The following is a 27,601-nucleotide window of genomic DNA, read 5'->3' on the forward strand; positions in this document are numbered from 1 at the left end:
GACACCATGACCAAGGCAAATCTTATAAAGGACAACATTTAATTGGGGTTGGTTTATGGGTTCAGAGGTTCAGTCCATTAGCATCAAGATGAGAGCATGGCAGCGACCAGGCAGGGATAGTGCAGGAGGAGCTGAGAGTTCGAGAGTTCTATATCTTCATCTGAAAGCTACTAGTGGAAGTCTAACTTGCAGGAAGTTAGGGTGAGGGTCTTAAAGCCCACGCCCACAGTGACACACCTACTCCAACAAGACCACACCTCCAAATAGTGCCACTCGCTGGGCCAAGCATATACAAACCATCACAGTAGGGCTTTGGGCTTTGTGGGACACAAGGCAAAGTGATCAAGTCAGGACCCAAAAAAAATTAGAGGGCCTGGGTCTGACTCTCCATTCCTCATAGTTCCACAGTCCTGAACTCACACGGTTTCCATAGTGAGTGGGAATTCTCGGGAGAGCAAGAATTAGAAGTGACTTTTTAGTCATTTTTCAGTAGCTGAAGAAAGCAGAGGGATCTGAGGGTCAGAGACTACCATGGGGAGGGGTAATTTGCTCCAAGTGTTCAGGTGGGCCCCGTTTCTGAAGTTTCAAAACAAGGTTCCCTCAGGCATGAGTTAATTTGTCAGACACTCAGCAAATTCCCCAACACACACACACACTTAGGGGTTGACTTGGCTAGAGTCTGAGACAGAACCTGGAGGACCGAGGAGTCTATTGCAACAAATCTTCCATCCCCATTGCCTCCTTACCAACCCCATAGTCCTCTTCAGAGCCACCAGTGCGACCCTGACCTCACCACAGAGTCATCCGGGTGGAGATCCCGTGGCAAAGCGTCCCTAGAAGGAAGGAAAATCAGCAGAGACTCTGAGCCTTTTCGTGCAGGTAACCCAAGTGGACGGTATCTCACCACGCGCATCAAGCTCTCTCTACAGGCACGTAGGGATCAGCAACGGGTTGTGCACAGTGTAGGCTGCGACTGTGCCACCAGCCTCAGCTTCCCCACTTGAGACTGGCTGCACGCCCGGGGCCCCAGGGCCAGGTGTGCCCCACTCACTCTTCCCCAACCTCCGCCCGGTTCCCACGCTCTACAGCTCCACAGCGACCGCACCCTGGGTCGAGCTGCGTCTGTAGGCCGGCTGTGCCTGTGGCAGCCTTGTAAGGCAGTGGCTGCCTCGGGTGTCCGTGCGCTGTGCTCCGGCTGGGAGGGGCCTTAGTGCGAGCCGAGGCGGAGCGGGAGGAGGAGGGGCATGTGGGCGGTGCCGGAGGGCGGGGCCTGGGCGGACCGCTCTGAGAGCTCGGCGCCCGGGGGCGCGCGTCTAGTCGCGGAGGCGCAGCGGTGGATGCGTTCTGGAGGTAGGCTAGCGCCGGGCGCTGTCCGTGGTCCGAGGCGCGGTTCTCGGGCCAAAGCTCCGGATCCCTCCGGTCTGTGAGGCTGGCCACTTGCCACTCTTTGCAGTGGATAGATCAGCTCCCGCTGCTAAAGCAGCGGTCCCTCAGAGACCTCCGGGCAGTGGTGTCAAGAATGGGTATGCGTGTACACTGAGCCAGGCTCATTGCGTCGACACTTAATCCGGTGGACCGAAAACACCCCACGGCTCCCCACCAGTCTCAGGTGCCAGGCCTCGCCGGGCCCCGGGTCGTTGTCCGTGGACCTGGTGGGAAACGGGGTAAAGAGAAGCCACCGCCCGGAGCCGCGCATACCGGAGCTGGAGCTGCCGGGGCGGGCGTTCATGGGTCCAGAATCCTGAGCGCGCGTTGCGTCCTGCAGGTGACAGCGCCTGTTCGCTCCGCCACCCTCCTTTCGAGCCTGCATCTCTCATTCGAGATGGCTAGGGTTCTGTCAGGGTCTGGTGTTTGAATGCCCATGTTTGCGCGAAGGAGAGGGAGGATTCGACCCTTGCTCGGCGGTTTCGGTTATGTAAACGAGGCCTTGAACAAGGTGAGGAAGACGAGTAGCACCCTTTGTGGCGCAGCGTTGGACAGACTGTGTCCTGGTGATTGGTCCTGTGCGTGTCCTGGGGGCGAAAGGTGGCGTTCGGCCCAGCACCTACTTGCGTATCTGACTTCTCTTGTCCGCGTAGGTGGCCTTCTTAGGCGGCGTGAGCTCTCCAGGACTAGAGCAATGTTGGAGAAGGGGGTGGGGGTTAGGGGGAGATGAAGCCCTGCTTGCATAGTCTTTAGCTGGGTTCTCTGGCGGCGGGCTGCTGTTTCTGCTCCCGTGCCAGCCCCTCTCCCATCACGTGACCCTGGAGAACGGACGAGGGGGAGGGGCACAATCTGAGCGTCTCTAAAGGACTCTTCTATTCAGAAAAGCTCGTGATTACCACAGGGACCCACCATTAGAAAAGGTGCCCTATTCCAGTGGCGTATTTGAACTGACAGGATTGAGGATCCTCGTCTTTACCGATGGTGAAGTGAGGGCGACCTGCGCAGTGGCATGTTTTCCTCCTGGTGCTCCTTGGGTCCACCTTCTCCATTCTTTGAGGTTGTGGTATATGGCTATTTTAACTATCATATAAGGTTTTGGAAATTTTTATAAGCATTAGAAAATTCTGTTTAAGAACACTAAAACCAGCCATGAGGGGTGGAGGGTTGGGAGAAGTCTGCAGAATGGGGCCTTGAAGACATCTCTGCTGAGTTCCATGGAGGATGAGACCTAGCTTCCTCAGCAGGGCCTGCTGTCCTATTTATAGTGCACAACTGAAGGAGGAGCCTGTAGGAGGTGTGATTTCACTTTTGCCAGGAAAGGGAACCTTGCAGTCTTGTCCATCCCTTCTCCCTCGCCCAGAAAGGCTGTGCCTAGAGACCCCATGCAGGAGAATGGAGCTTCCCACTTCTTACTGAAGGAAGAGTTGGACCTGGTCAGCCACAGTCAGGGTTCAGACATAGCCGCCAGTCCATTACATCCTCATGGGGTCTCCTAGTGCTGATTCAACCTGAGAAGACCAGTTTCCTCAAAGAGAAGGGTCACAGTGTTGCAACCTTAGCATCTTCTATTTATAGCCAGGGCTTTCCTTGTCTGGCTCTCTATTTACACCACCTCCCAGTCAAAGTAGCCCCACCCATGACAGCCCCACCTATGTCTCTCAGGAGTCTCCTTATGGCATCCTTCACCAATGGCTTCTCTCTGGGCATTCCCCATCTGGGGCAGCCCCACCGAATACCCACAGCATCCACCCACAGTACTGTAGCGCACAAAGCTGTGCGCTATCGTACCTCTGCAGCACTTGGAAAGCCTCCCCCTAGTGTCTTTGTCCCAGGCAGGAATGGAATGGAGCTGTCCTGCTAGGGTCCCAGAGGGTGTGGTTTCTGTAAACTGAAGCCTGTACTTGTGTGGCCCACAAATGGTTTACTGTTATCAGGGAAAACTCCATGGACAGAATGACACTTCCTGATGAAGAATGAGACCTCTTTGGGCCCATGGTCTCCGTAACTGTACAATAACGTAACTCAGCTGTTAGCTGTGGTTTGCTGTCTAAATGGCTCAAATGTAAGGGTTTTCTTTGGTCTTTCAGGCAAGTATGAGGACGGTGGTGGTTCATGAATCGTGTCTCAGAGCCGGGCAGTGGTGGTGGATGCCTTTAATCCCAGCACTTGGGAGGCAGAGGCAGGCGGATTTCTGAGTTCAAGGCCAGCCTGGTCTACAGAGTGAGTTCCAGGACAGCCAGGGCTACACAGAGAAACCCTGTCTCCAACCCCCCACCCCCCAATGAATCGTATCTCAGGCTCCTTTGCCACCTGCTAGACTTTAGTGAGCTCTGCCAGATGGCTGGCCCCTGAAGTTCCCTCCCATAGGGACCCTGCTTCAGTACGATAATTTCAGTTTTTCTCCCGGTAGCCACTCCCACTGCCCTTTGTCCTGTGGTGGAAAGTGTGGGAGTGGAAGGGTCTTGATAATTTCACCTCATGAACATTTATCCTTGAACCCTGGCTCAGCTCTTGCCTGCAGTTTCTGACCTTTCACACAGATGAAATCACATAGCTACTATTCTGTTAGACTGTCTTCTTTGACCAGTCTTGGTCTAAGCAGACTCACTCATGGCTCTAGTTTTGTATCTTTCTTTCTGCTGTCAGCTGTCTTTACCTCCCTCTTGGGAGATGGAGAATACAGCTGCCTTGGACTCTCCTGCAAACGGAAAGGCTCCTGGAGAACAGCAATTTCTGGGCCTCAGGTCATGTGCACCTTCAGATTTAATGAACCAGGGATGCTGCTTCCAAGAGTGTCCCACCAGTTCCCTTCCCCTCATGGTACTCTGTGTTCTACCTTCCACCAACAATTGCCTAGGACAGACTTAAATGTCCGCACCTGGCAAGGTATGTCTGGTATCTGATTTGGGGTTGTGTCTGCACCTTCCTGGTTATACTAGTGAAGCTTGGCATTCCCTGTGTTCTCTGGTTCTCCCCTGGAAGTAGTAGTCTTTTGTTCTGATGAGTAATCTCCCCTTTGCCCCCCCCCCCGGGTTGACTACAGAGGGTTTTTGTATATATTGGACAAGTCATGTTTGTTGTACATAACAAGAATCTTTCCTTCTCTGAGCTTTGACATTTTAGTCTCTTACCACTAGTTGACAAGCAGAAGTCCTTTTGGGAGAATGTGTCCTGTGGCAAATCTTTCCTACCCAGGGGTATTTGGCTCTGGACAGTGGCAGATTGGTGTAAGTGCCCTTAGGAGCTCAGCTTCCTCATGCACCTGTAAGCGTGCCATGCTACACCCTTACTCATCTTCTCTGTGTGCCTCCATTTTTTTTCTGTCCCAGCACATAACAATTGAAGATGAGACACATGCGTGTCACAGAAGATAGTGCCATATATAATTCTATGTAAAACTCAGTCTACTTGGGCTGACTTTCCAGGGGCTTTGAGTGTAGCCCCATATGACTCTCTGGCCCCCTCCCATGTTTTTGTCCCCTTGTGGCAGCTTCCAAGATAGTGACTTCTTAGAGTTTACTCCAGAGAAAAGGCTTCAACTAATTTTTTACAACCCTGTTGGGAAGTCTTATTCTACTCAGGAGAGCCCAGGAAACTGATTTAATCACTTTCTTCAAAGTCTCATCTTTTTGGAGGGATACATGCAGACAGAGTGCTGTCTGGTCTCTGTTCTACAGGGACATTAGCATATAATTTACCTTCTAATTGTGGACAATCGAGGTTGACTTCATGTCAAGATAATATTTCCCAGCAAGATTCCATGCAGAAGTTCTGGCATTAAGGTGTAGATACATGTTTTGAGGGGCTATTGCTCAGCCCCTGTTAGGTAGTTGCCTGGCTCCAGGTCAGCTGCACCTACTGACTAGTCTTCACAGCCCTCTCTCACTATCCAAGGACAATGCTAAGATGTGTAGCATGCAACTTTGGAGTGCCCATGTACATTTGGTGATCATGAAGCCATGTTGATGTTATGTTAGGAACCAATCACCTACAAGTTCATCTGGACCTGACACATGGAGCTGACACATGGAGCTTCTAAAGGCATGGTGGCAAAACCTGGCATGCCATTGTGAGACAGATACTCGGAAAAGTGGCCTTCAGCACCTCTGCTGTAACTAGATCCCAGAACATGGGCCCACACACAGTAAGCATACCTCTTGATCTTGATTTTATCCATTTGGATCCATGCAGGATGTTGTATTGTCAAATATTTTGAAGGATGGACTAGAAATAGTGTTTGATCAGATGGTTGTGATGGGATTTGATTTGAATAATTTCTACTGGCCTTTGACGGTTGTCTAGAGCCTGGAGCTCATACTAAATACTGGATATGTGGATGCTACCACTCTCTTACTCTTCAATCACATTTCTGCAGCCACCCTGGGCTCCAGAGAAACCTGGTTTCTAGCTGGACAGTGGGAACAACCTTAAGCAGTCACTGAACACTCTGGAAAATCTCATGGTTCTTCTACATGCTCAGTCTTAGGCTCCCACTTAGCTACAGGGATTTGTCTTATTCATTATTTTTAGAAGGTATTTCTGTGATTTCCAAGAATGGTGGCTATCCTAATTCCCCTAGAACTGTAAGCCAGAACCTCAAATGGTCACTCCTGAAAGTGGCTGTATCCTTGCATTTCCTACTGAGGGCAGTCAGGGCAACATTGTGGGTAAGGCCTGAAATGTGAATTCCAGGAAAGTAAGAGTAGCTGGATAGAACAGCCACTGGCTTTGGGGAGTTCTGGGCTCATTTCTGTTGCCCTGGATGTTGGATACAAAAAAGGACCTAGATGTATAGGACTCTAACTCTAACCCAGTCTCCTTGCCCAGGATTCCCTTTTCCTAACATAAGTAAGGGGTTTTCTGGAACATGTAGTCTTGTTCTGCCTGCGCTGCAGCCCAGACCTAGGATATAGGAAGTGAGTTGACATGGACACTGGGCTACCCTCCCCCTGAAACATCCAGGAGAATTGTGTTGTGTTTAACCTAGAAACAATGAGAAGCACAGGGTTTGGTTCTCAGGTCAGCTTGTAGGCAGTAGCCCAGCCTTGGGACTCCAATCTTCGTGATGACTGGGACTGTGTTCCATCCTGACCAATCCCAGTCATCCTCTGGGCTGTAGACTTCTCGGTACACTGTGTAGATGGGGCCTGGGTGACAAGAGGGTGGGTTTCCTAATAGATTTGAGCTTCTGGTACTGCCTTTGTGTGCCTGCAAGATATACACATTCAGAAAATGCCCACTTTGTGGGAGTTCACCCTGCCTGGGATGACAGCTCCCATTGAAATAAGAGGCCTCTCACATGGAGTATCCTGACGAGGAGCAGGGTGTATGGCTGTATTATTAATGAAACAATTATCAAAGGCTGTGTTGTGTATAAGTACACTCTAAAGTACAGAGCTTGTATAGGAGAGGCTGTCTGTGTCCCATTCTCAGATGAGCCCTCTCTAGGGCTAGCTGGATGTGTCTAGATCCCACACAGTCAGACTAACCCTGGTCTTACATGGGATCTCATAGGACTAAAGCTTTGGTGGGATGTAGTGAGGAAGAAGAGGTGAGCTTCGAGTGGATACTATTCATTTTTTTCTTTCCATCTTGGACAGACTTCTTTCTCTTGAGTGTCAGGTCATGGTCTTTCTAATTGGCTGTCCCTGATCTCACCTTTGCTGATGAGGCCTGGGGAACTGAGGGCAGCCTAGCTGGTGGTCAGGGATTGAGTGGTATGTGTCTTGCAAGTGAATCAAAGTCTCACTTCCCTGGATTTATCTGGAGGTTGCTTCTTTCAAGCCCAATCAGCCTCTGGTAATGAGGATGAAATGGAGTTCATGGAACATTCTAGAGAAAGAGCTATCCCTGCCTGTGTGCTCCTGTGGAGATTCCTCAGAGAAGCAGAAGTGCTTTCTCCTTCTTTTCTGTATTCTTTCCTGTTTCTAGACACTTGCCTCACACACTGATATCTGTCTCACTCATGGGCACCTGGCCTAGTCATAACCCCTACTTTATTCATGAACACCCATCACATTCATAAATGCCTTTTCTGCTCAATGGCACCCTGCCCTGGTTATAGTAATTGATTCCTGCTTACAGACAATCCACTGATCCTCCCATTTCCAGTCCTATGGTGGGGCTGCACCCTGAGGTGTGTAGCAGTTGATGCTTGGCTTACACAAGTCTCTTGTCACCTCTAGCTTTTGCATTTTTTATTTCCTTCTTTTTGTGTTGCTACATGTGTACATGTTGTTTTGTGTGTGTGTGTGTACACATTTGGAAGCCAGAAAGCAACTTCATTGTCATTTCTCAGAACTCACTAATTAGGCTAGGCTGGCTGGCTGTTGCCCTATCTCCATCTCTCCAGTGTACAGGAGGATTAAAAGCACACACTGATATACCTTTTGTTGTTGTTGTTGTTGTTTTTAAACGTGGGTTCGAGGAATCAAACTCATCTCAGAACAGACTGAGCTATTTTTCTTTAACAAAAAAAATTTTATTTGCTTTAGTATTTTTCATTCTGAAAAATGGAGCCCAGTTGATTTTCTATAGACTTTGTTGAGAACAGTCAATCTTTTGGGGTTGGCAAGGAAAAGTTTAGGGGTATATGGGATGCAAGAAATCTTTTCTGGGCTAAAGGGGTCCTCAGGGTTTACAGAAAGCCTTGTCCCTGGCATCTGTCCATATCCCCTCCCATTGCAAGATCTGTAATTCTACCTCCAGCTGACCTCTCTTGCCCTCCTCAGGCCTGATCTGAAGATGCAAATCTGGTAACATAGCCTGTCCCTACAGTCAGTGCTGTTGTGGATAAGTTACCATCTCCTGTCCTCCTGACCCCTCAGGGAACATAAGCAGTCATTGCTGGGTCACCAGCTGGCGCCACTCCCCTCCTCCACCACACCTGCTCTCTTTGCTCCCAGAGCAATCACTGCTGCAGGAGGCCAGTTCAGGAAGGAGCACCCGCTGATAGACAGACTCCATTGGATGAATTTGGGGTACATCCTTTCTGGCTGTCTGAGAGACAATGAATTATAGGTTATCAGGAAAGAGGCACAAGGCATATCTAGGACACATACCTGAGGTGTAGGAGTCACACCTTGGAAGTGCAGAGCACACCTGAGAGGCTGCCCTTTATCACCACACTTGGTGGATCAGATGCCTTCCTAGATTCTCTTCTAAATGGGCTAACTTCCCTGATGGAAATTGTGCTGACATGGTGGGACACACAGAGATCTCCTTAAACCTTAGGTTTGCTTCAGATGCTGTGGGGCAGGAAAAACAGGAGGCCAGGGCCTTTAAATGGATGGTGGGGTAGGAAAAGACTATAGCTGGTCATTCCACAACACTGGAGGAGTGAAGGAACTAGGCCTATAGGTACCTCCATGTTCCAGGATACCTTGTCTGCAGCTTCAATTCTCTTTAGATACAACTTGTTCTCACTGCTGCTGTTGTGAGCTAATGGATCAGTTCACATTAGAACAGAGAACCTGTGGATAGGAGGCCTGGGTCCTAGGAGCCTGCTCCTGAGTGTACTCTGATTGCATGACACCCTTTCTCTTCCTTTCACAGAGCAAGTGATGCTCTGGTGATCTTTGTAGGGCCACAGTTAGGACCAAACCGACTGTTACTTTTATATTAAAAATGTTTTATCATGTAATATGAAGGTAGTACATGTTCAGGGTAAAACAAAGCAAAGATGGATGCAGAGTCTGGAGGCCTGACTACAGTCCCCAAGGTGTGTCCTGAGGGAAGGGTCTCAACCCCCCTGTTGCAGCCTATCCTTTGTGCAAGTGTGTTGTTGGCACCCTTCAGAGGTTGCTATGTAGGTCCCATACTGAGCTGATCTTGCTGAAAGATCTTGGCACTGGGACTTTAAAATAGTATGACCATGCTGTCAACTACTCAGTGAAGTCACAGTTGCCAGCTGCTCTGCCACGGAGCCCAAAAAAGCTCCAGGATGACTTATTCCAGGGATGAGTTTAGATAGGTTCTGCTTTCCAGAAGTTGGTTTTTCCTTAGCTTCCTACTGATTCCATTGGGCAGATACCTTTCAGGCCTGCACTCTGTCCTGACTCCTCAGTGCTGAACACTCATCTTCCTAGAGTGTCAAAGTTATCAGAAGGCTCTCTGAGCTACCTCTGTAATCCCTGATCCCCTGGATGTGGGTGGAAGTCCTGCCCAGGAGTCTCTCTCCTACAGTGGAGGGGCTGGAAGTGAGAGTTCCTTCCCATGAGGCCCATCCCTACCACAGTACCTGTTTACGATCTTGTGGGTCCATAGTGCTGTAGAAACCTGGTCAGAACACAGTCTGCACCTGTCTGATATGGAGTGGCCACACCAGCATGAGACATGCCCTCACTGCCCTGATGCGCGCCATTCTTCCATTGCAGGTTTGCTCACAATTCTTTTGCCTGGTTTGAATCTGCTGCTTGCCAGGCTCTGGCCTGCCTCAGCATCCTGAAGTCCTCAGAAGGCAGAGCCCCTCTTGTGTTTCAGTGTCCTGTGAGGGTCCAGGGCAGAAGCTCAGATAACCCATCAAGTGCATGGACTTGATTCACCATGAGTCAGGTCTTGTGGGGATGTAGGAGCTTCCCACTTAACCTCGCTCTCCTTATCTGCTGATTTTTTCTATTATGCTTTTATTACCATTTTCAAGGGGAATGGACAAGAAGGGGACCTGACCTTTGTGGCTGAATGTCTTTTGTGTTATTCTGGCTGTTTAGGGAACTTCTACTTTTGTGAGTTCAGCAGGGGCCGCACTTCACAGCATGACTTGACCATTGTTATTGAGATCTCCAGTCTGGACAGGGGCTGCACAGGCTGCACATTTCATCTTTGTGGGCCAGTGGTGTGTGCCTATACCAGGAGTTCCTCTCCCTGCATTGAGCTGTTATGCATTCAGTTCCCAGAGAGAAGCTAATTGGTAGTTCCTCATTCCTGCTTTCTGGGTGCTGGAAATGGCATGTGTCTACCCTTGCTGGAACATCAGTGGCTGTGGTGGGATCATCTGCATATCCTTGTGCTGCTGAGTCTTGCTGGGACTTGCAGGTTTGCTCACAATTCTTTTGCCTGGTTTGAATCTGCTGCTTGCCAGGTTCTGGCCTGCCTCCTCCAGAAGGTAGTGCCACCTCCTCAGTCTTCTTAGCCCTCCTGGATGTCTGGTTATTTTAGGAATCAACAGCCCACAAAATCCCAAATAATATGGCTGTACTTCTGGCTTTCCCTTCCTTGGGGGTCCCTTCCTCTGAGTCCAAGGGCCAACTTACTACACATAAGGATCCCAGGGCAGGCCCTTATTGTGTCTCCAGCAGTGGATCACTCAGCACTCCAGGGCACGACTCAGCCTCTGCTCAGAAGGCTCAGGTCTGAGGGACAATAAGTATAGAATGACTGGTCTGGATCTTAAGGATAGCATCATTTTATAGACTCTAAGCATCCCTCCAGGCATTCACCCACAACATGAGAGGCTGAGGGAGGAAGCTGTGGAAATTCGACTGGTGGGGGTTAAGGTAAAACCCACTGTTGCTGTGTCAGACCTTGTTTCCTTTTTCTAGAGTTTACAGGTGTCAGGTTGGCAGGGTCAGTGCCAGGTCCAACAGCTGGACCAACACAATTATGTTTGGCATTCAGCTCCCAGGGGTCCCAGACCCCAGAAACGGTGCCTTTCTTTAGCTCTTGCCTTATCCTGTTGCCTGGTACCACATGCTACAGCAAGAACCAGGGACACAAATGGACCGTGAGAAGCAGAATGACTTCTTTCTTCTCCTTCTTCCCTAGCAACATGGCTGACAGCAAGGCCAAGCCTGCCAAAGCTGCCAACAAGACACCACCCAAGTCCCCAGGAGACACAGCCAAGGCTGCTAAGAGGTTGTCACTGGAGTCAGAGGGTGCCAATGAGGGTGCAGCTGCAGCTCCTGAGCTCAGTGCCCTGGAGGAGGCCTTCCGTCGGTTTGCAGTACATGGGGACACCAGGGCAACAGGAAAGGAGATGCATGGCAAGAACTGGTCAAAACTGTGCAAGGACTGCCACGTGATCGATGGGAAGAATGTGACTGTCACTGATGTGGACATCGTCTTCAGCAAGATCAAGTAAGTGCCATGCAGGCTTAGGCAGCACAACTCATGTCAGTAGCTGTGAGGGTCTGTGAAGTGTCTTGATTGCAGATAGTGAAAGCTTGAAGCTAAGAAGTGGACACAGAACCTGTGGTGTCTGGGACAGTCTGGGCAGTACATTGGTCACAAGTGCCTTGGAACTGCTTGGCCATGTCCTGAGCTGTGGTCCTTGTCTCTATCCATTTGGCCTTGGATGTGGCCAGGTTGGGGGTTTATGGCCTTGAGAAAACTTAGTTAACTCTAACCAATACCCAGGTTAATGAGCTGTTGCTAGACATGATTAGGATCTGCTTAGGTAAACAGAGACCCATCCACTGTGGGCAGAGTCTGAGGTTAGCATGAGGCTCGGGCCTATGTAACTTTGTTTCCAGGATATGGCAGGGGCTCATGATACCCTCTTCCAGCCCCTTATCCACCTCCATTGATTTTGTACTTGAGAAATGATCACATGTGCAGCCAAACTGATACAAATCAGAGAATGGCCACTCATCTACTGTTTTGTCTTACATCTGCGTGCTATCAGGTCCCGTGGTTGATCTCTGTGGGTGCTACTAGCTAAGCATCGCTTCCTCCTCTGGATTTGGGTGGGTGATGTCTTCATAACTGTGGTTGCCAACCACCACTTTGCTTGTGGAATTGTTGGTGTTCTTCAGGTACAGTAAACTGCCCCCAGGTCGCGCACTGGTGCATGGGGGAGTCTCTGAGCAACAACCAGAAGGGTAGATGTGGCCCAGCAGATGGCCCCTGAGAACACCAACAAATATCACATGCCAGGAACTTAAGCGTTCCTGGGAAAGTGGAGGGATTTAACATGCAGCCCAATTGGAAGAAGTGACATAAGCCAGATTATCAGATTCAGGGTGATATTGACATCTTTCTGTTCCAGTTGAAGCTAGCTGTAGCTTCCTCTAGATCCTGGTTGAGGGAAATGAAAGAAGCTGAGCCTGAATTTTCAAGGTCTTGTCCCCTTGGAGGGGGGCTCAGTAAAGATTACTGGGCCAGAGTCTATCTGTCCCCATTCATTCCAATGCTGATATCAACTTCACTGTATACTGGGAGCTTGAGACCTCTGCAAAGCAAGAAAATCTCAACTCTATGCTCCCTAGTGAACTTCCTGTTGTACACAGCGTACAAAAGTGTGTCTTAGGTTTGAATGGTTGTACTGTAAAGGCTGACATGTGAAAACATGTCCCAAAGGGGTCCTCCATCCTGGCCCTCTCCAGGCTCTGCTGATCCCAGAGGATTCCAAAAAGGAGTCTGAGCTAGTCTATTCTGCTTGCTCTGCCTCCTTGTGACTTCCAATCCCAATGAGAAGCTGGAGAAGAGACTCTCCATGTAGCTTCAACCTATGCAAGCAGACACTGTGTGAGCATAGTTAGCATCTTTCTCCCATCTGAGACTCTGTTCCTATGATATCTCAGATCTACCTCAGCCCGAAGTTCAGTTATTGTGGGTGAAGATAATAGAGGAAGTTATGGTCAGTGGCTCAGATGTGTGTGGTCACTTTTCCCTGAAGCCCACTATGAAAGCCCTCACTTCTACTCTGGCCTGGCTCCATAATGATAACACTGATACCAGTTCTTCCCAAGCCTACTTGGAAGGCCTTTGGCCAGTGCTCCTATGTACTCCTAGACTGTGGTCCTTAGGCTTCTGTCAACGCTGCTTTCTCCACAGCTTCATCTGTGTGCGATGCTGTTGGGTACCAATGAACCCTATGTGACCCCCACAGAGGAGGATCTACTGAACACTGTATTCATTCTCTTGCTTTTATAGGAAGGTCAGGAGATAGTAATTCTGTCCCTCAAGTCCCTAAATAGAACAGCACAGTCACTGGAGATCAAGAGCCATGAGGAGTCTACAAAGTCCAGAACAGGTCATAAGGACCCAAAGATATGTATGCAGCAAGATATGTACAGCCTCCATACTGCTGCTGCTCCTTCGTAGATGACCTGGAAATCTTTTTTTTTTTTTTTTTTTGGTTTTTCGAGACAGGGTTTCTCTGTGTACCCCTGGCTGTCCTGGAACTCACTCTGTAGACCAGGCTGGCCTCGAACTCAGAAATCCACCTGCCTCTGCCTCCCAAGTGCTGGGATTAAAGGCGTGCGCCACCACCGCCCGGCTTGACCTGGAAATCTTGATGCTTATAGTTCCTGAGCATTCACCAAAATGACTGTCCCTGAGTTTGGGTACTGAGACCACCATGGACCTTGTCTGGGGGGAGGGGTTTTCCCAGGTTTGATGGAGCTCACTGTGCTGGTCACATGGCCTGTCCTGGCTATCACCTGCTGGGAAATGTGCAGCCTCCTCATAGAAACTGGTCTTTTGAGTTCCACTAGACAGTTCCAGGCAGGGACAGACAGGTATGTCTTGGTAAACAAAGCTGCTCTGGTAAGTTGGCCAGTCATGAGTGAGGGGCACTGACCCAGGCTGCAAAATGATGGGCACTGGACACTCTGGTACAGTCATTGCTCTCATCCTGGTGCCAAGAGCTTCTGTTAGGCCAGTGGACATGACCTGCAACATTGAGACCTAGAAAAACCAGGTTAGCTGTGTGTGCCATCTGCATACAGTTAAAGCTATGTCTACTGTGTATATACAGTTAAAGCCTTGTTTACCATGTGTATACAGTTAAAACTGATGGTTTTATGGAGCTCACCTCCAGTGTCTAAACTAGCAAATGAACTTGGACAGCTCCTCACTTTATCTCTCCTCATGGTTCTCCTCCACTAGCAAGTGTCCCTTATAAACCCAACCCTGAGCTTACCAGAAACTCTGGAAGCTCTTCCTACACTGGGAGCATACACGATGTCTTTTAAACAAGGCTAATGAGCTCATCATGTGCATCATGGTCTCCTTATGTCTCCGTGTCCTCAGTAATTCCAATGTTCAAGAGACTTGTGTCTATGAGGAAGCTTCTAGAAGGGATGGCTGGAAGGTAGGAAAAAGTGACCTTTCCAGAGGTCAATCAGCTTCTCCAGCTTCTGAAGGTGGCTATCTTCCAGCTTTTGTGTGCCTATATATGTGCACTGCACCCCCATGTAAAACTTGTGTTTCTACAGTCTCCTGATGGGTGGCCCTATGTGGTCATGGGTCTTTTGGATGATGAGGGCCACAGAGGACTGAGAACTCCAGTGCCACAAGTCCTTCTTGCCATGGGAGACACTGGACCCGTATGAATGAGCCATGTGAAGGGAATGCTTGTTTCCAGAATGCAGAACTTCAGATGATCAGACATTTCATCCCCAACTCCAGGACTTGCCATTCCTCATTGTAGACTCTGAGCTGCCTGGGAACCTTGGACTGTCCCTGCCTTGAAAGTCAAGGTCCTAGAGAGCAAGCCCAAGCCCAGAGAAGTCTAAAGGCTATGACAGTCTAGGTAGACAATCAGTGCTGGGTTTGCTGGCACTGTGGGGTCATTGATGTCTAACTGGGTGGCTGAGGAAGCCCAGGTGAGGATTCTGTACTAAGTAGAGACCCAGAAACTCTGATGTTCCTTTTGCCTACACATGGACCCTTGAGAACCTAGAGTCTGCCATCCCCTCATCTCTTACTGTCTTTGAATTCTCACTCCTGCTCAGAGGCTGGACTCCACTGGGTTCCTTGTGAACTATGTTCCACTTGGAACACTTCTGCTCTGGAGGAAGATCCTCACTCTAGAGGCATTTGTGAACAGAAAATTCAGAGTCCTATTGTCCACTAGTGTAGAGGGACTGTGTTCTGAGTACCAGGGTGCTGAGGAACTGCGAAAGGGGATCAGCAGAAAGGGCTGGGGAACTCTGGGATTGAGATTTCCAGGAAAACTGTTGCTGTAGTGGTGCTATTTGTATTATGAGGTCTGGGTGTTTGTGGTCCCTTGAGGGGCAGCAATTTGCCACCTGTAGGAATTTGGGACCTGGGAGGAAATTGCTTAGGTACCTCCAGGAAGTTGCTGACTCTGACAGGACTTGAGAGGGAAAAAAAAAGTTCAACTATTTCTGTTTTGGGGCAGGTTGCCATGGCTCTGCAGGCGTGGCGCCAGCTGGGGTATCTGCAGCCTTTGTTTAGGTCCCTGTCACCATGGCAGCGCTTGTTTGTTTTGATGTTACTATGTGTTAAATTTTAAACAAATTTCTTGAAGCTCTATACCAAGTTTTATTGTAGACTACTGTTAATCTAGACTCCCCATCCTGCAAAAGGCTCAGCATAGCCAGGCTCCACACAGTTAATGGAGACCTGACTTTGAAGCAAGGCCAGTGTGGTGCAGCTTGAGAAATACCTGGGGGCCCTAGGCATTGTATTTGTCTGTGACTGTCTGTAAGGGGTCTTTGTACCTGTGTATGTACCTGCATATGCTTGTGGCAGAAGAGGTACAGAGGCCTCAGGGTTGGGCTTACCTACGACCTCTTTATTTTAACCACCATACTTCCAGGTAAAGAGGCCCAGAGACCTTTGGCCTCCTTGGGCTTGGAATGGGTGCTGGGTACCCTCCAGAGTAAACGGACAGATTCCTGCCAACACTGTGCAGAGTCAAAAAGTAACTTGGCTGGGGTGTCAGGGCTGGGTGTCCATTATGTCTGGATACAAGTCAGAAGGAAGCCAGGCCAGTCCCTACATGTAAGAAAGAAGGGTCTAGATCTGTCTAGACTGGGGATTTGTCAGCCACTGCTCAGTCTATGAGCTGCTCTGTGTTCCTTACATGCCACAGATAGTCAGTAAGGCCTGATGGGATTTTTCTGATGTCCGTGTGCTGCCAGGGAGGATCAGCATAGAAGCCACCTGGGCTAATGTAGCCCATTGCTCCTAGGAACACGACACACGTCTGGAGTCCTGGCCAGAGTTTTGGGTACCGTGGAAAGGATGGGTTTCTGTGTCTACTACTTGTCCAAATATCTCAGAGAATCCAGATGCCGAGGACCCTAGACGTGTGAAGACTCACAGAGGTAGCCTTTATTCCTGGCTGTGGGCCCCACTCAGTTCCACTCACCTATGGCACACATGTCACTGGAGTTCCTCCTTCAGGCTCTGCTTCCTGGATTTCAGATAAGGCTAACAGTCATATGCTCCAGGGAAGAGTGGCCTGACCCTGCAGGCCTTGAGTGGAGCAAGATCCAGCATGCATCTTACTCTTCAGGCATCCCAGTACCTGAAGCCTTGTTGCTATTCTTACTTCTGCATGGCCCTCTAGTGGCTGTATATGGCAGTACATAGTAACTCCTCAGCTGCCTGCTAGGAAACTTAAGGGTTTTGACCTCTGTTGGGGGATAGACAGGACATGTGGAGCTTTTTGCCTGATAGTCATTGGGCTAGTGGCCCCCGTGACTTTCTGGATAAGGCTTTGTATGTTCTGGTGAGTCTGGAGTGATAGGCCGTTGGGATGGTAAGCATATTCTGTTCCTCAGCTCATCCATCTTGCCTTGGGAATCTGGCTGGCCAACTCATGAAGGACATGTAAGAGAATAAACTTCCCCTAACATCCATAACTTGTCTGAACAACTGGAGGTACATCCATCCTCATGGCTTACCCCTACTTAATCCAGGCCAGAGCCGTGAGGAGGTGGGGGTGAGCAGATGTAACCCACTTTGGGTCACCTAGTGAATGTTTATCCCACAGCCTCAGGCCCCTCGGAAAACACAAAATGACAGGTAGAAAGGATCTTTTCTAAGGATTTTTTTCTCAACAGAGGGAAGTAGCAATGCTGCAGGTCACAGATGCTTCCTCTGGGCAAGCTGGTGACTGCCAGTAAACAGACATAATGTGCAATGTGCCCAGAGTAGGGCCACAGCTTAGTGGGGTTAGCAGAGTAGGGTTGCTGCTTGGCCTCTGATTTTCTGAGATGGGCAAAGTCCTTGTGGCTAACTGACATCCAGGCCCCTCTAGGCAGAGAGCACATCACCTGTTCCTAAGGAATTTGAGTTCAATTTAAGTTCAGTGACCTGCTAAGGGTACAGAGAACTGACAGGCCTAGACTTTCATCATCATCATCATCATCATCATCAGCAGCAGCAGCAGCAGTGGCGTTATCTCCTGCACAGAGCCCAGGTCTAGGTCCTGGGAAGTCAGTGGGCACAGGAGAGTCCTAAGGAAGGAACAAGAGACTGGTGTCTGAAGAAAATGACCAGACTTCTACACCTCCCTTGAACACATCTAAAGAGCCAGACACTGGTAGCAACAGGCAACTTGAGGCCCATGGCAGCTGAGGCTTCTTTGTGGTTCAGCAGGTCAACTCCCTTACTGTTTCCTTACAGAAAGCCTCCAGAAAGGCTTCCTATGAGGTAGCATCCCTACAAGGCATCCCTGCTCAGGAGTCCCTTCCAGGTCCTTCAGCTGCTCTCTGACCACCACATGTACAGGGAGGGTATAGCTCTCATTCCTCTGGAGTGCCTCTGCCTGCATAGTAGCTGGCTGACAAGGTTGCTCTCTGGTGGTTGCTTCGGAAGCAACAGCTTCTGTAAATCTCAGGAAGTAAGAATAAGAAGCACAAGCAGCCTTGTCTTGTCCTATGTGCCCTATTCCTTCACTTCTTAAATGTTTTCTTATTACACGAGCCTTGACGAGACTCTTCGAAAAGTGCTGAGTAGGCTGAACGAGGGGCTCTGTGAAAGCCCAAAGCTGAGGTGGCGGATGGTAGTGTTTGTGGTATTAGCCATAGAGGAGTAGTCCTCAGAGGGCTCTGCTGCAGAGGCTGGGTCCTGACCCCTCTAGCCAGGTCCCAGGGTTCCCAAGAGACTGAGAAGGTGGCATGCAGATATGGGGACAGGGCCTGGGATGCAATCACAGGCTTCAGGTAAAACAGCTTTGGACAGCTTGAGAACCAAAGGCAGGGAAGCAAAAGCCCTAGGAATATCCCTTAAGTCCTGAGAGCTCTTGATAGAGGCTCTGTGGGAGAACCCTGGAGAGGTTTTCACATCTCTGAGGAAGAAGTGGGCATTGTCTTCTCGGAGCTGGTTGGGGATTCTGCTTCAAGAAGTGCCTGCATCTCCTGGGGAGAGTTCTCTGTAAACTGGGGCACCAAGACAGGGCACCCTCTCCCCAATGAAACAGTTAGACTTGTAGGGACACAGGCCAGAAAGAGATTCTTGGTACCAGTGGAGCAGACGTCCAACTCTATCTGAATGTGGTCTGTGATGGGACAGCCCCTCCAGTTACCCCATCCCCCAGTGACTCATACTGGTGGTGCCTGGTGCCGAGGCTGCCTAGAAATGGCCGTGTGCCCCAGCAGCGGGTTGCCAGGCAGGCCATTAGGCCTGGCATCCTCATGTTAACCCAGGAAGGGTTGGGAGTAGGAGACAAGAGTGCCATTGACTTCTCACGACAAAGAGAGCAGCCCTGGGGGGGGGGGCCTTTGATCACCCCCCCCCCCCCAAGGTCCTAGGAGAGAGGGGAAAGCTGTCAGCTCCAGGCACGACTGAACTGTGAAGCCAAGCTGCTCCAAAGCTCTAGGTTGCCCAGTATCTCAAGGGTAGCTGTTGAGTGCTGGGGGTAAGAACACTGAAGGACTAGAATCCACCCTCTAAGACACAAGGCACCTACTTAGGCTCCTTACCCGTATTAGAGGCCATTCTGCAAGGTTCTAGGTTCACACACTGTGTGCCTCTAGCTTCTATGCTGTATCCTTGGTCCAAGTGTAATGGCTTAGTGGCTTCCCCAATCTCCTGAGAAGTAGGGGTGGCCCACAACTTGGGGCCCTGTGCATTTCTCAAAGAACGTTTGGCTCAGCTCTCTTGGTTGTTTGGTCAAAATGCCCTATATATTCAGGACATGTGTAAAGCGTGAGACTCCTCTAGGAACCAGTAAAATTTTCATAGTGAGTGGAACAGTAGTGTTTTCATGTCTGGTTCCTTAGCACAGCCACCAAGGGCCCACTCTGTTACTGTGTTGCCACTGCTGTGTCCTCAAAGATGACTGCCCATAGAATGCTTATCTGGCCACTGCTAAGGGACATTTGGGTGGTTTTCCAAGTTTGAATGACTGAATAAAATCTGTACCTTATTCATAAATGGGTTTAACATGAGATTCAGTCTTCATTTCTCTGGAAGCAGCCTGCCCCCCCCAGGAAGGCTGGCTACATCCTCCTCAGCATGCCCCAGACAGCTTCCTCATCACTTCTGCTTTACCATGGGCGACTTCCTGTGTGTGTCATTCCCCATCAATGGATCTTCCTCGGTGAGGTGTCTGGTCCAAATACTTGGCCCATTCGAAAATTTTCTTTTCTTACTGTTAAGTTCTTTGTGTATTTTAGATATGAGCCCCTTTTCAGGTTTGTACTTTCTCCAGCTCTGTGGTATTTCTGTGTCTTCCATGTCATTTGAAAGAGCATGGCTCTTAATATTCTGAAGTCTAGTCTGCCCACTTTTCTCTTATTGAATGTGATGACTTGGCCTCATTTCTAAGAAATCCTTGACCACCTAAGGTTACCCATGTCATCTCCCAGATATACACGAGAAAGCTATTTCTGGGGTCATGCTCTGAGTAGACCGAGGGAGCTGTGGATCATAGCTGGCTTATTTTTGCATAGGTAGCAGATGTTCCAACTGCTTTCTGAAACAGTCCTTTTTCCTTGACCTTGTTCAGTTAGGTACCTGTGTGGGTGTTTCTGGACTCCAGATACGTCGAGCTGACTCCAGATATGTCTCACACCTTGTTAGTATCTCTCATCCGGTCTCCTTCAGGAGACTTCGCATGGTGTTTTGGACCTCCAACTCTGTTTTTGGTTTGTTTATTGTTGTTGTTTTGAGACTGTGTTTTGGAGCCATGGCTGTCCTGGAAGTCAATCTGTAGGCCAGACTGACCTCGAACTCATGGAGCTCTACCAGATTCTGCCTACTGAGCGTGTGCTCCACCACCACTTTGTTTTTGTTTTCTTAAACTCATCTTGGCTGCTCTGGATCCTATGCTGATGGAGAGAGACTTCAAAGCCCTGCTGGGATTTTGTTAGCCAGCTCCTTTAAATCCTTGAGTGCTTAGCACTCTGCAACTGGGGTCTGGGCATGCCTGGCCATACGAGGCAGCGTCTCTCTGGCCATTTCACTAAAACTCCCCAGCAACATGCAGGACATGCAGACTTGTGTGTCTTCTACATTATGTCAAAACATTGAAAACTTCAGTAATTTGGATTAGTTGGGGGGTGAGTGTCAAGTTGAAAATGCCTTAAAGTAAAATTACAACAAATTTTGGCAGGAGGATTTTGTGAAATGATAGATTATCTAGGATGCTCACAGGTGATTAGGGGCTCCAGTCTCAAGCCTGCTGACTAGGTTGCCCTGTAATGCTCACTCTTAGGATTTTGATCAGGCGGATGATATGGCGCCTCTAAATCTTGTCTACTTTGATAACCACAGCTTTAGGCTCTTTCCAGGCCACTTCTGATCCTCCCACTCCTTGATGGGCTAGGATACCCCTGGGAAGAGTTTGATGGGATCTTTGCTGTTTTTCTCTCTGCTCTCCCACCCAGGAGAGATCAGATGCAGAAATGTCCTGATACTCTGGTTGGTAACTTTTAGCTGTGACCAGTAGGGGTCACTGCAGAATGCAGGAAGGGATGGTATACCTGTGGGGTTGGTCCCAGAGGACCTCTACCTGAGGACTTACGTGACCTGTCATCCACAGAGGGAAGTCCTGCAGGACCATCACCTTTGAGCAGTTCCAGGAGGCACTGGAGGAGCTGGCCAAGAAGCGGTTCAAGGATAAGAGCAGCGAGGAGGCTGTGCGTGAGGTGCACAGGCTCATTGAGGGCCGAGCACCAGTCATCTCTGGCGTCACGGTGAGGGGGGTGAGGCACGGGTGGGACTTAGTGTTCTTGATTGCATCTGCCCTTGGGGAGACCATGGCGCAGTAGTATCTGAAGGCCACACTGGGTAGATTTAGAAGACTTTTACACTTGTTGTTAGTCCTGTAAGTGTGCGACTAACCCAGAGCCAGGAGAGGTAACCCCTGGTCTGTGGCCTAGCAGGTTCATACTCCTTGTCTTGCTTACTCTCCAGCCCCTGCCACCTCCCACCTAAATGGTGCAATGAATGGTGGCAGTCCTTACCCAGTTCTAACATTTGCCTTGTAACACTCTCTTCTATTCTCTTTCAGAAAGCTGTGTCCTCACCCACGGTGTCACGGCTCACAGACACAAGCAAGTTCACAGGCTCCCACAAGGAGCGTTTCGACCAATCAGGAAAGGGCAAGGGCAAAGCTGGCCGCGTGGACCTGGTGGATGAGTCAGGCTATGTGCCTGGTTACAAGCATGCAGGCACCTATGACCAGAAGGTGCAGGGGGGCAAGTAGGCTTACAGGCCGAAGCTCTGGACGCTACAGGTGGCAGGCGCAGGACTTACACCCATTGCACTTCATTACATTCCTATGTTTAACTGGGCAGAACTCAGAATGCACCTCCACTAGGTGATGGTGGGGGCAGTGCCCAGGCCTCCTCCTGCTGGGTGCTTTGACACTTCTCTCTCAGACCCTAGGTTTGGGCCATGATTCATTGTCCTGTCCTAACATACCTGCCCTGTCCACAGCTGGGAAGTGGACTGCTATTTCCAAACTGTCTCCCAGGATCATACCACACTGGCCACTTGATCTGCAGGTAATGGGGGGGGTGTTTTGGGTACTGGCAGAAATGAGGATGAGCAGAGCAGATGTCAGAACTCACGCTGACCTTATCTAGGCACTTCTGAGGCGGCAGGAACTAAGGAACTAACCAACTGCATAGAATAATCCTAAACAGGCCCCTTCAACTTTCTTGAGCAGAACACATGACTGAGGGTACTTGATGGGTTGTGCCAGTGTGTGCGAGAACAATTCACATCAGCACACATGCATGTATGTGTGTGTACATACATGCACACACGCACACATGCACACATGCATATTCACCAACCGAGTCTGTGCTGAGAGTGGCCAAGAGAAAATGCAAGCTCTCTGGTGACCAGAGGAGTGACTTGGGAGTATGAAGCTGGAAGTTTCTTCAGTGTTGTTCTAAGAAATGGCAAGACTATGTCCTTGGTCTCAAGAGTGATCCAGGGAGATTCAAGATATCACGCTGCCATGTCCCATCACCAGGTTGGGACACACATGATGCTGAGACACTTCGTCCAGACCAGGCTTGGGCAGTTTTTCCACCAGTGTGTTATGGAGGCCTTTGCCGAGGCAAGTTATGCTGTGTTTTGCTCAAAATTATGTCTTCAGCTCTATGGAGCCTTCCCTGGGTTCATTTTCCTAACTTTTCTCACAAGTGCAAGTGCAGGGCACTGGACACTAGAACTAGGCCCAAGAAAGATCTGCAGCATCTGCTAAGGTTTCTTTTTCTGCCACGAAACAGAAGTCAGGACTCGGCTCATCCATGTGTGAGGGTGCCACTTAGCCAGGCCCAAAGGCATGTACCATCCTCATAAGAGTCCCACAGCAATTGTTCCTTTGCATTAACACAGCCCTAGCCTTGCATGCAGCTTGGTGGACTGTGTGGCTTTGTTCCTAAAGAGAACACACAGTGGCCTCAGGATACGCTTCCTTGAGCAGATGGCTGTTGAAGGTGGGTGTCTTACATGACTTGGACAGCACAGGTAGACAGCAAGGCTGTCTTCCCCACTGCCATGGCACACAGTCACAGTATCCACCTCTCTGGGGCTCAGAGAGCATGCCTTTGCTGCAACACCAGGGAAGACTACCTTAAGAGAGAAAAGCATGGGCCTCAATACCAGACCTCCAGACAGCAGGCCAAAGGTTCAAAGTTAACAAACCCCTCAACACAGCCACCACTGGAAGATGGGGATGGTCAGCGTCCTCCCAAGGTTTTGTGAGTTTGCAGTACGTGGCAAGTGGTGGGGCCTCCTTTCTGGAATCTTACCTCACTGGTCCGGGGAAACAAAAGGACTCTTGCACTTCTCACACCCTCGCCCAGAACCCCTAGTCCCCATGTGGCTGGCAGTCTCTTGGTCTGAGGATGCTCTTTTCTACTGCCTATCAACAGCCTAGTTGCCACCATCATAGCCAAGTAAAATGGAACACACACAAACCCATCAGGAGGTGACGGCATGTGGGCCAGGGCAGAGGGGGCAGGCTAGTGTGGCATCAGAGGGTCCCCACAACATGTAGTGGGCCAGATGTTTCCCTGACCCCATAGTAGTTTGAAAACTCTGGACACTGCCTTCTGTTCAAAGGGCCAAGATGCCAGAATGGTGTCAGATGAAGATTCAAGTCAAGTCCAGGATTAACAGCCTAGGAACACCTAGGAAACAATGTAAGTGTCCACCTTCACAGGACTACCCAGCTTCATGAGGAACCTTCATTATAAACTGGTCACTTCACCCATGTGCTCAGGATTGAGCAGAAAAGCTCAGAATGGCAAGCTCATATAGGTCCTGGGCAGTAGAGGACTGGAACTGCCATCAGAGTCCCCAAAGGTATGATCCTCAGAAGGAAAGCATTCCAGGAAGGAAAGCACTTAAGAAAAGTTTCTAATGGATCTAGCACAACTTGGACTCTAAATGAAAATTGGGTCACTCTGCCTTGCCGGTCCTCACTGTCCTAGGCACAGAACCTGAGCACCCTTGGGGTACTGCAGGATAGTCCTAGACCCACCCATGTAGTTCCTCAGCAGCACCCAGAACTGTGTCAGACAAGTGGTCTTCATTTTGTCCTCCCTTACTCCCAGAGTTTCCTCACACAGCACCTTTCTCTAGTCAGTGTTAAGTTTAACTTTAAAAATAAACCCTCCCACTAGATGATATATATCATCTAGAAAGGAAAGGGTAGTAACAATTAGATCATAAAGACTTAGTGTCTCCATAAAGTGTCTACGGAATTTGTTGTGGCATCTGTGTACCCTCTCAACATAGAAACTGATTTGAATCCAACTTTGCTGCATAAAACAGATGTGTATTTTCCTCAGTTTGATTTGAACACACAGGTAGAGTTTGTCTCTGTTGCATGTTTTATGCAATACCAATTAACTATTAATAATTATGGATAAATAGAATTCAGTGTCTGTGAATAAAAACAAACAAAAACTGCACAGCATGCAAATCAAGACCCAGGGCCATTTGCTGTTAGGTGACAGGCACACAAGAGACAGGGATAGGTTCTCATAGGGGATGACACCCAGGAGATGACCTTTTTTTCTTCTAGAGGGGACACCCAGGAGACAAAAAGATATATTCTATCAGGGGAAGACACTCAGGAGACATAGACAGATTCTCTTGAGTTATGACAGTAAAGAATAAGGACAGGTTCTGTCAGGGACGAAACTCAGGGACATGGATCAGAGTGACAGAGTCATGTTCTGTTGTGCATGACACTCAAGGATATGTTCTGTCAGAGTAATACTTGGATATATTTTATTGGGGGTGACACCAAGGAACATGGTCTGTAGAGGGTGATATACAGGGACACATTCTGCTAGAGGTGATATTCAGGAGAAAGGGACAAACTGCAGGGAGGAGCCATGCAGATGGTGTCTTAAGTGTCAGGGAATGATGGTAGGTAGGTTGGAGGCTGTCTGAAACACTGACTCTAGTAGAACCCCTATTTATTTCTATTTAATGCTTTGAACAACTAGTTAGTGGAAATGCTTTACCAAAATCAGAGTTCAAATTACGTATTTAAATATTGTTGAAAAATCTATATTTATACTGGAGTATTTTTACACCTTTCAGTATCCTATCTTATATTGGGGCACAGGGACATTATGATAGATGGAGAGTTTTGAAAAGGGCTGCATGACAGTTCTGCCACCTCCCTGTAGTCTGTCCCAGGGAGTTGACAGGTGTCTGCCCTGAGCCAAGACCCAACCTTACCACTCCCAGAGGCTCTTGACTGCTTCAGCTGCCTGTTTCAATGAATAGTTTTACTGGCACACAGCTGTACCCATGTGTTTACATACTGTTCTGTAGATGCTTTGGTATTACAACTGGCTGGGAGGACTGAGACAGATGCCATGGCACAGACACATATGGCATTTGCCACCTGTCCTTTTTCAGAGAAAACTGCCTGTCTATGTGCCTGGCTCGCCCTCCCTCTCTCTCTGTAGACTCGTGTACTACCTGGCTACGACAAGGGCACATAGGGGAAGCCCTGCCAATTAAGAATGGCAAGAGTTACAATTTAGCTGTACTGTGAAGACATCAGTAGACAGAATATCCTTCCAACACTGAGCCAAACTGCTCTTCTTCACCAACATACTACTGACCATTCTGAACTTTACAGTTCATGGGTGTGGCCATCTTGGGACTCGTAAATTATCTCTTCCTTTAGACTTCTTAACTAAACCAAGCCAAACAACAAAGCCTGTACAACTTAAACTTGAAAGGAATAATATGCTACTACTAGTAGTTTGTACTAAGTTTTTTTTTTCAAGAAAGGGAGTTAAGTTTATATATATGTGATATATATTTTTACACTATTTTATTAATGTTAGGGAATATGGAGTTTATCACTTTATCAGTGTGATGGGTAATGTTGATGCCATGGGTGTTCTGACTCAGAAAGACATTTATGCTGACATCTAAACCACACTTGCTCAGAATGTCTATCAGGTCAGGATGGCCCTGCTGTCTGTCCCTCCTATAGAGTGCAAGGCATCTAGTCACCTAGCTGGACATATGGCCTGGCTCATATTGCTTTAGTGAAACAGCTTATGTCTATCAACATTTCGTTCATTGTGTTTGCTGTTATTAACATTGTGTGTCAAGTTGGTAAAGTGATGAATAAAGGTTTTAAAATATGGATTTCTATTTTCCTTAAAGTACTATGATATCTAGGCTAGTCATCACGTCCTCTGGCCGGCAGGGCCTTGACACTTGGGTATTAACACAGAGGTGTCTAAAGTCTTCCTTGTGTCAGCACTCACCAGCAGAGAGTCTCATGTCCATTCCACACAAGAAGTTTCTTAGCTTAGGCAGGAATGCATGCAGACCAGCCATCTGCCAGATTCAAGGCAAGAGCTGGCTTTGGTGCAGCCCTGGGTGAGGTCCAGGCTTAAGGTAGTTACTTATAAACCGCATCACAGATTATCAGCACTCCAAAGGCAGGCGCATCATCAAGATGTTTAAATTAAGGTCAACTTCAAATACTAGTGCAGAGTATCCATGATGTTGCTGCTCGTAAGGGGAAAAAAGGTTGGTTTTTGTTTGATTGTTTGTTTGGATAATGTAATAATTTGCTACCAATAGACATAAAAAAATGCAGAAAGTGATCACAAACGAAATGCCTTTAACAAAAAGTAAAACAAGAGAATTAGCAGGCAGGTGGCTCAGATTAGTAAGAGCTATGTACATATTTTGTGAAACTAAAAGTATTTCTTTAAGATACGTGGGAACAGTCACACACAAACCCAAAGGGGAATAGAGAGGCTAGTGCTCACAGGCTCTTATGTACTTTAGAGGTATAGAGGGTGGACCAGTTTCCTGATTAACAGGGGTAGACATGCTGAAAAGACACAGTCTAAAAACAGTCAGGAGTGATGGTACACATCTTTGATACCAGGAGGCAGAGGCAAGAGTATCTCTGTGGGTTTGAGGCCAGCCTGATCTACATGGGCTCCAGGCTAGCTCATGATACATAGACCTTGTCTCAAAAGAAAAACAAACAAACAAACAAACAAACCAAAAACAATCCAGAAAAACCAATCACCAACTGAACAAACAAATAAAAATGACAATACTGGAGTCAGAAAAAAAACAAAACCACCAAAACAGACTAGAGCAAATATACAAAATGAGATGGCAGACAGAACAAAGACAAATACAAAACAGGAAAACTGATGAAACAATACGCCCAAATACATCAGTGGTTTTGGAAAATGTATAATGCCATGGGCAACACCACCAGGAAGGGAAGACAGGAAGCTGGTTCCCCAGATACTTAGCTGAAAAAGTTCAGGACAGCCACCAGCATGCTCTGGAGTTCACCTGTCAGATACTTACTAGGATGGGAAGGCCAGGCCTGCTTGTTCACTGGCTTGATGAGCATCTCTACAGTGTGGGAGCTGAGGCATAGCCAATGGCCAGAGGTTGTCTTCTTACTCACAGAGTGGGCTCTTACTTAAAAGCCAAGTGTCACAACACATCTACACAATGATACAACTTCAAATCCTGAAGCTATTAAAACACTAAC

The 27,601-nt window shown here is 48.6% G+C and overlaps 1 protein-coding gene across 1 annotated transcript; it reads left to right on the plus strand.

Annotated features, from left to right (window-relative positions):
* The first annotated feature begins 1,274 nt into the window (after positions 1 to 1,274).
* Positions 1,275 to 26,214, plus strand: Tppp (tubulin polymerization promoting protein). The gene is made up of 4 exons (XM_028782717.1): positions 1,275 to 1,350; positions 11,188 to 11,499; positions 21,110 to 21,263; positions 21,581 to 26,214. Exons 2-4 carry the CDS (start codon positions 11,192 to 11,194, stop codon positions 21,773 to 21,775), a joined length of 657 nt encoding a protein of 218 aa, XP_028638550.1. The 5' UTR covers positions 1,275 to 1,350; positions 11,188 to 11,191; the 3' UTR covers positions 21,776 to 26,214.
* Positions 26,215 to 27,601: the final 1,387 nt, after the last annotated feature.

Source organism: Grammomys surdaster, unplaced genomic scaffold (genome assembly GCF_004785775.1).
Source record: "Grammomys surdaster isolate TR1022 unplaced genomic scaffold, NIH_TR_1.0 843, whole genome shotgun sequence".
Classification (NCBI taxonomy): domain Eukaryota; kingdom Metazoa; phylum Chordata; class Mammalia; order Rodentia; family Muridae; genus Grammomys; species Grammomys surdaster.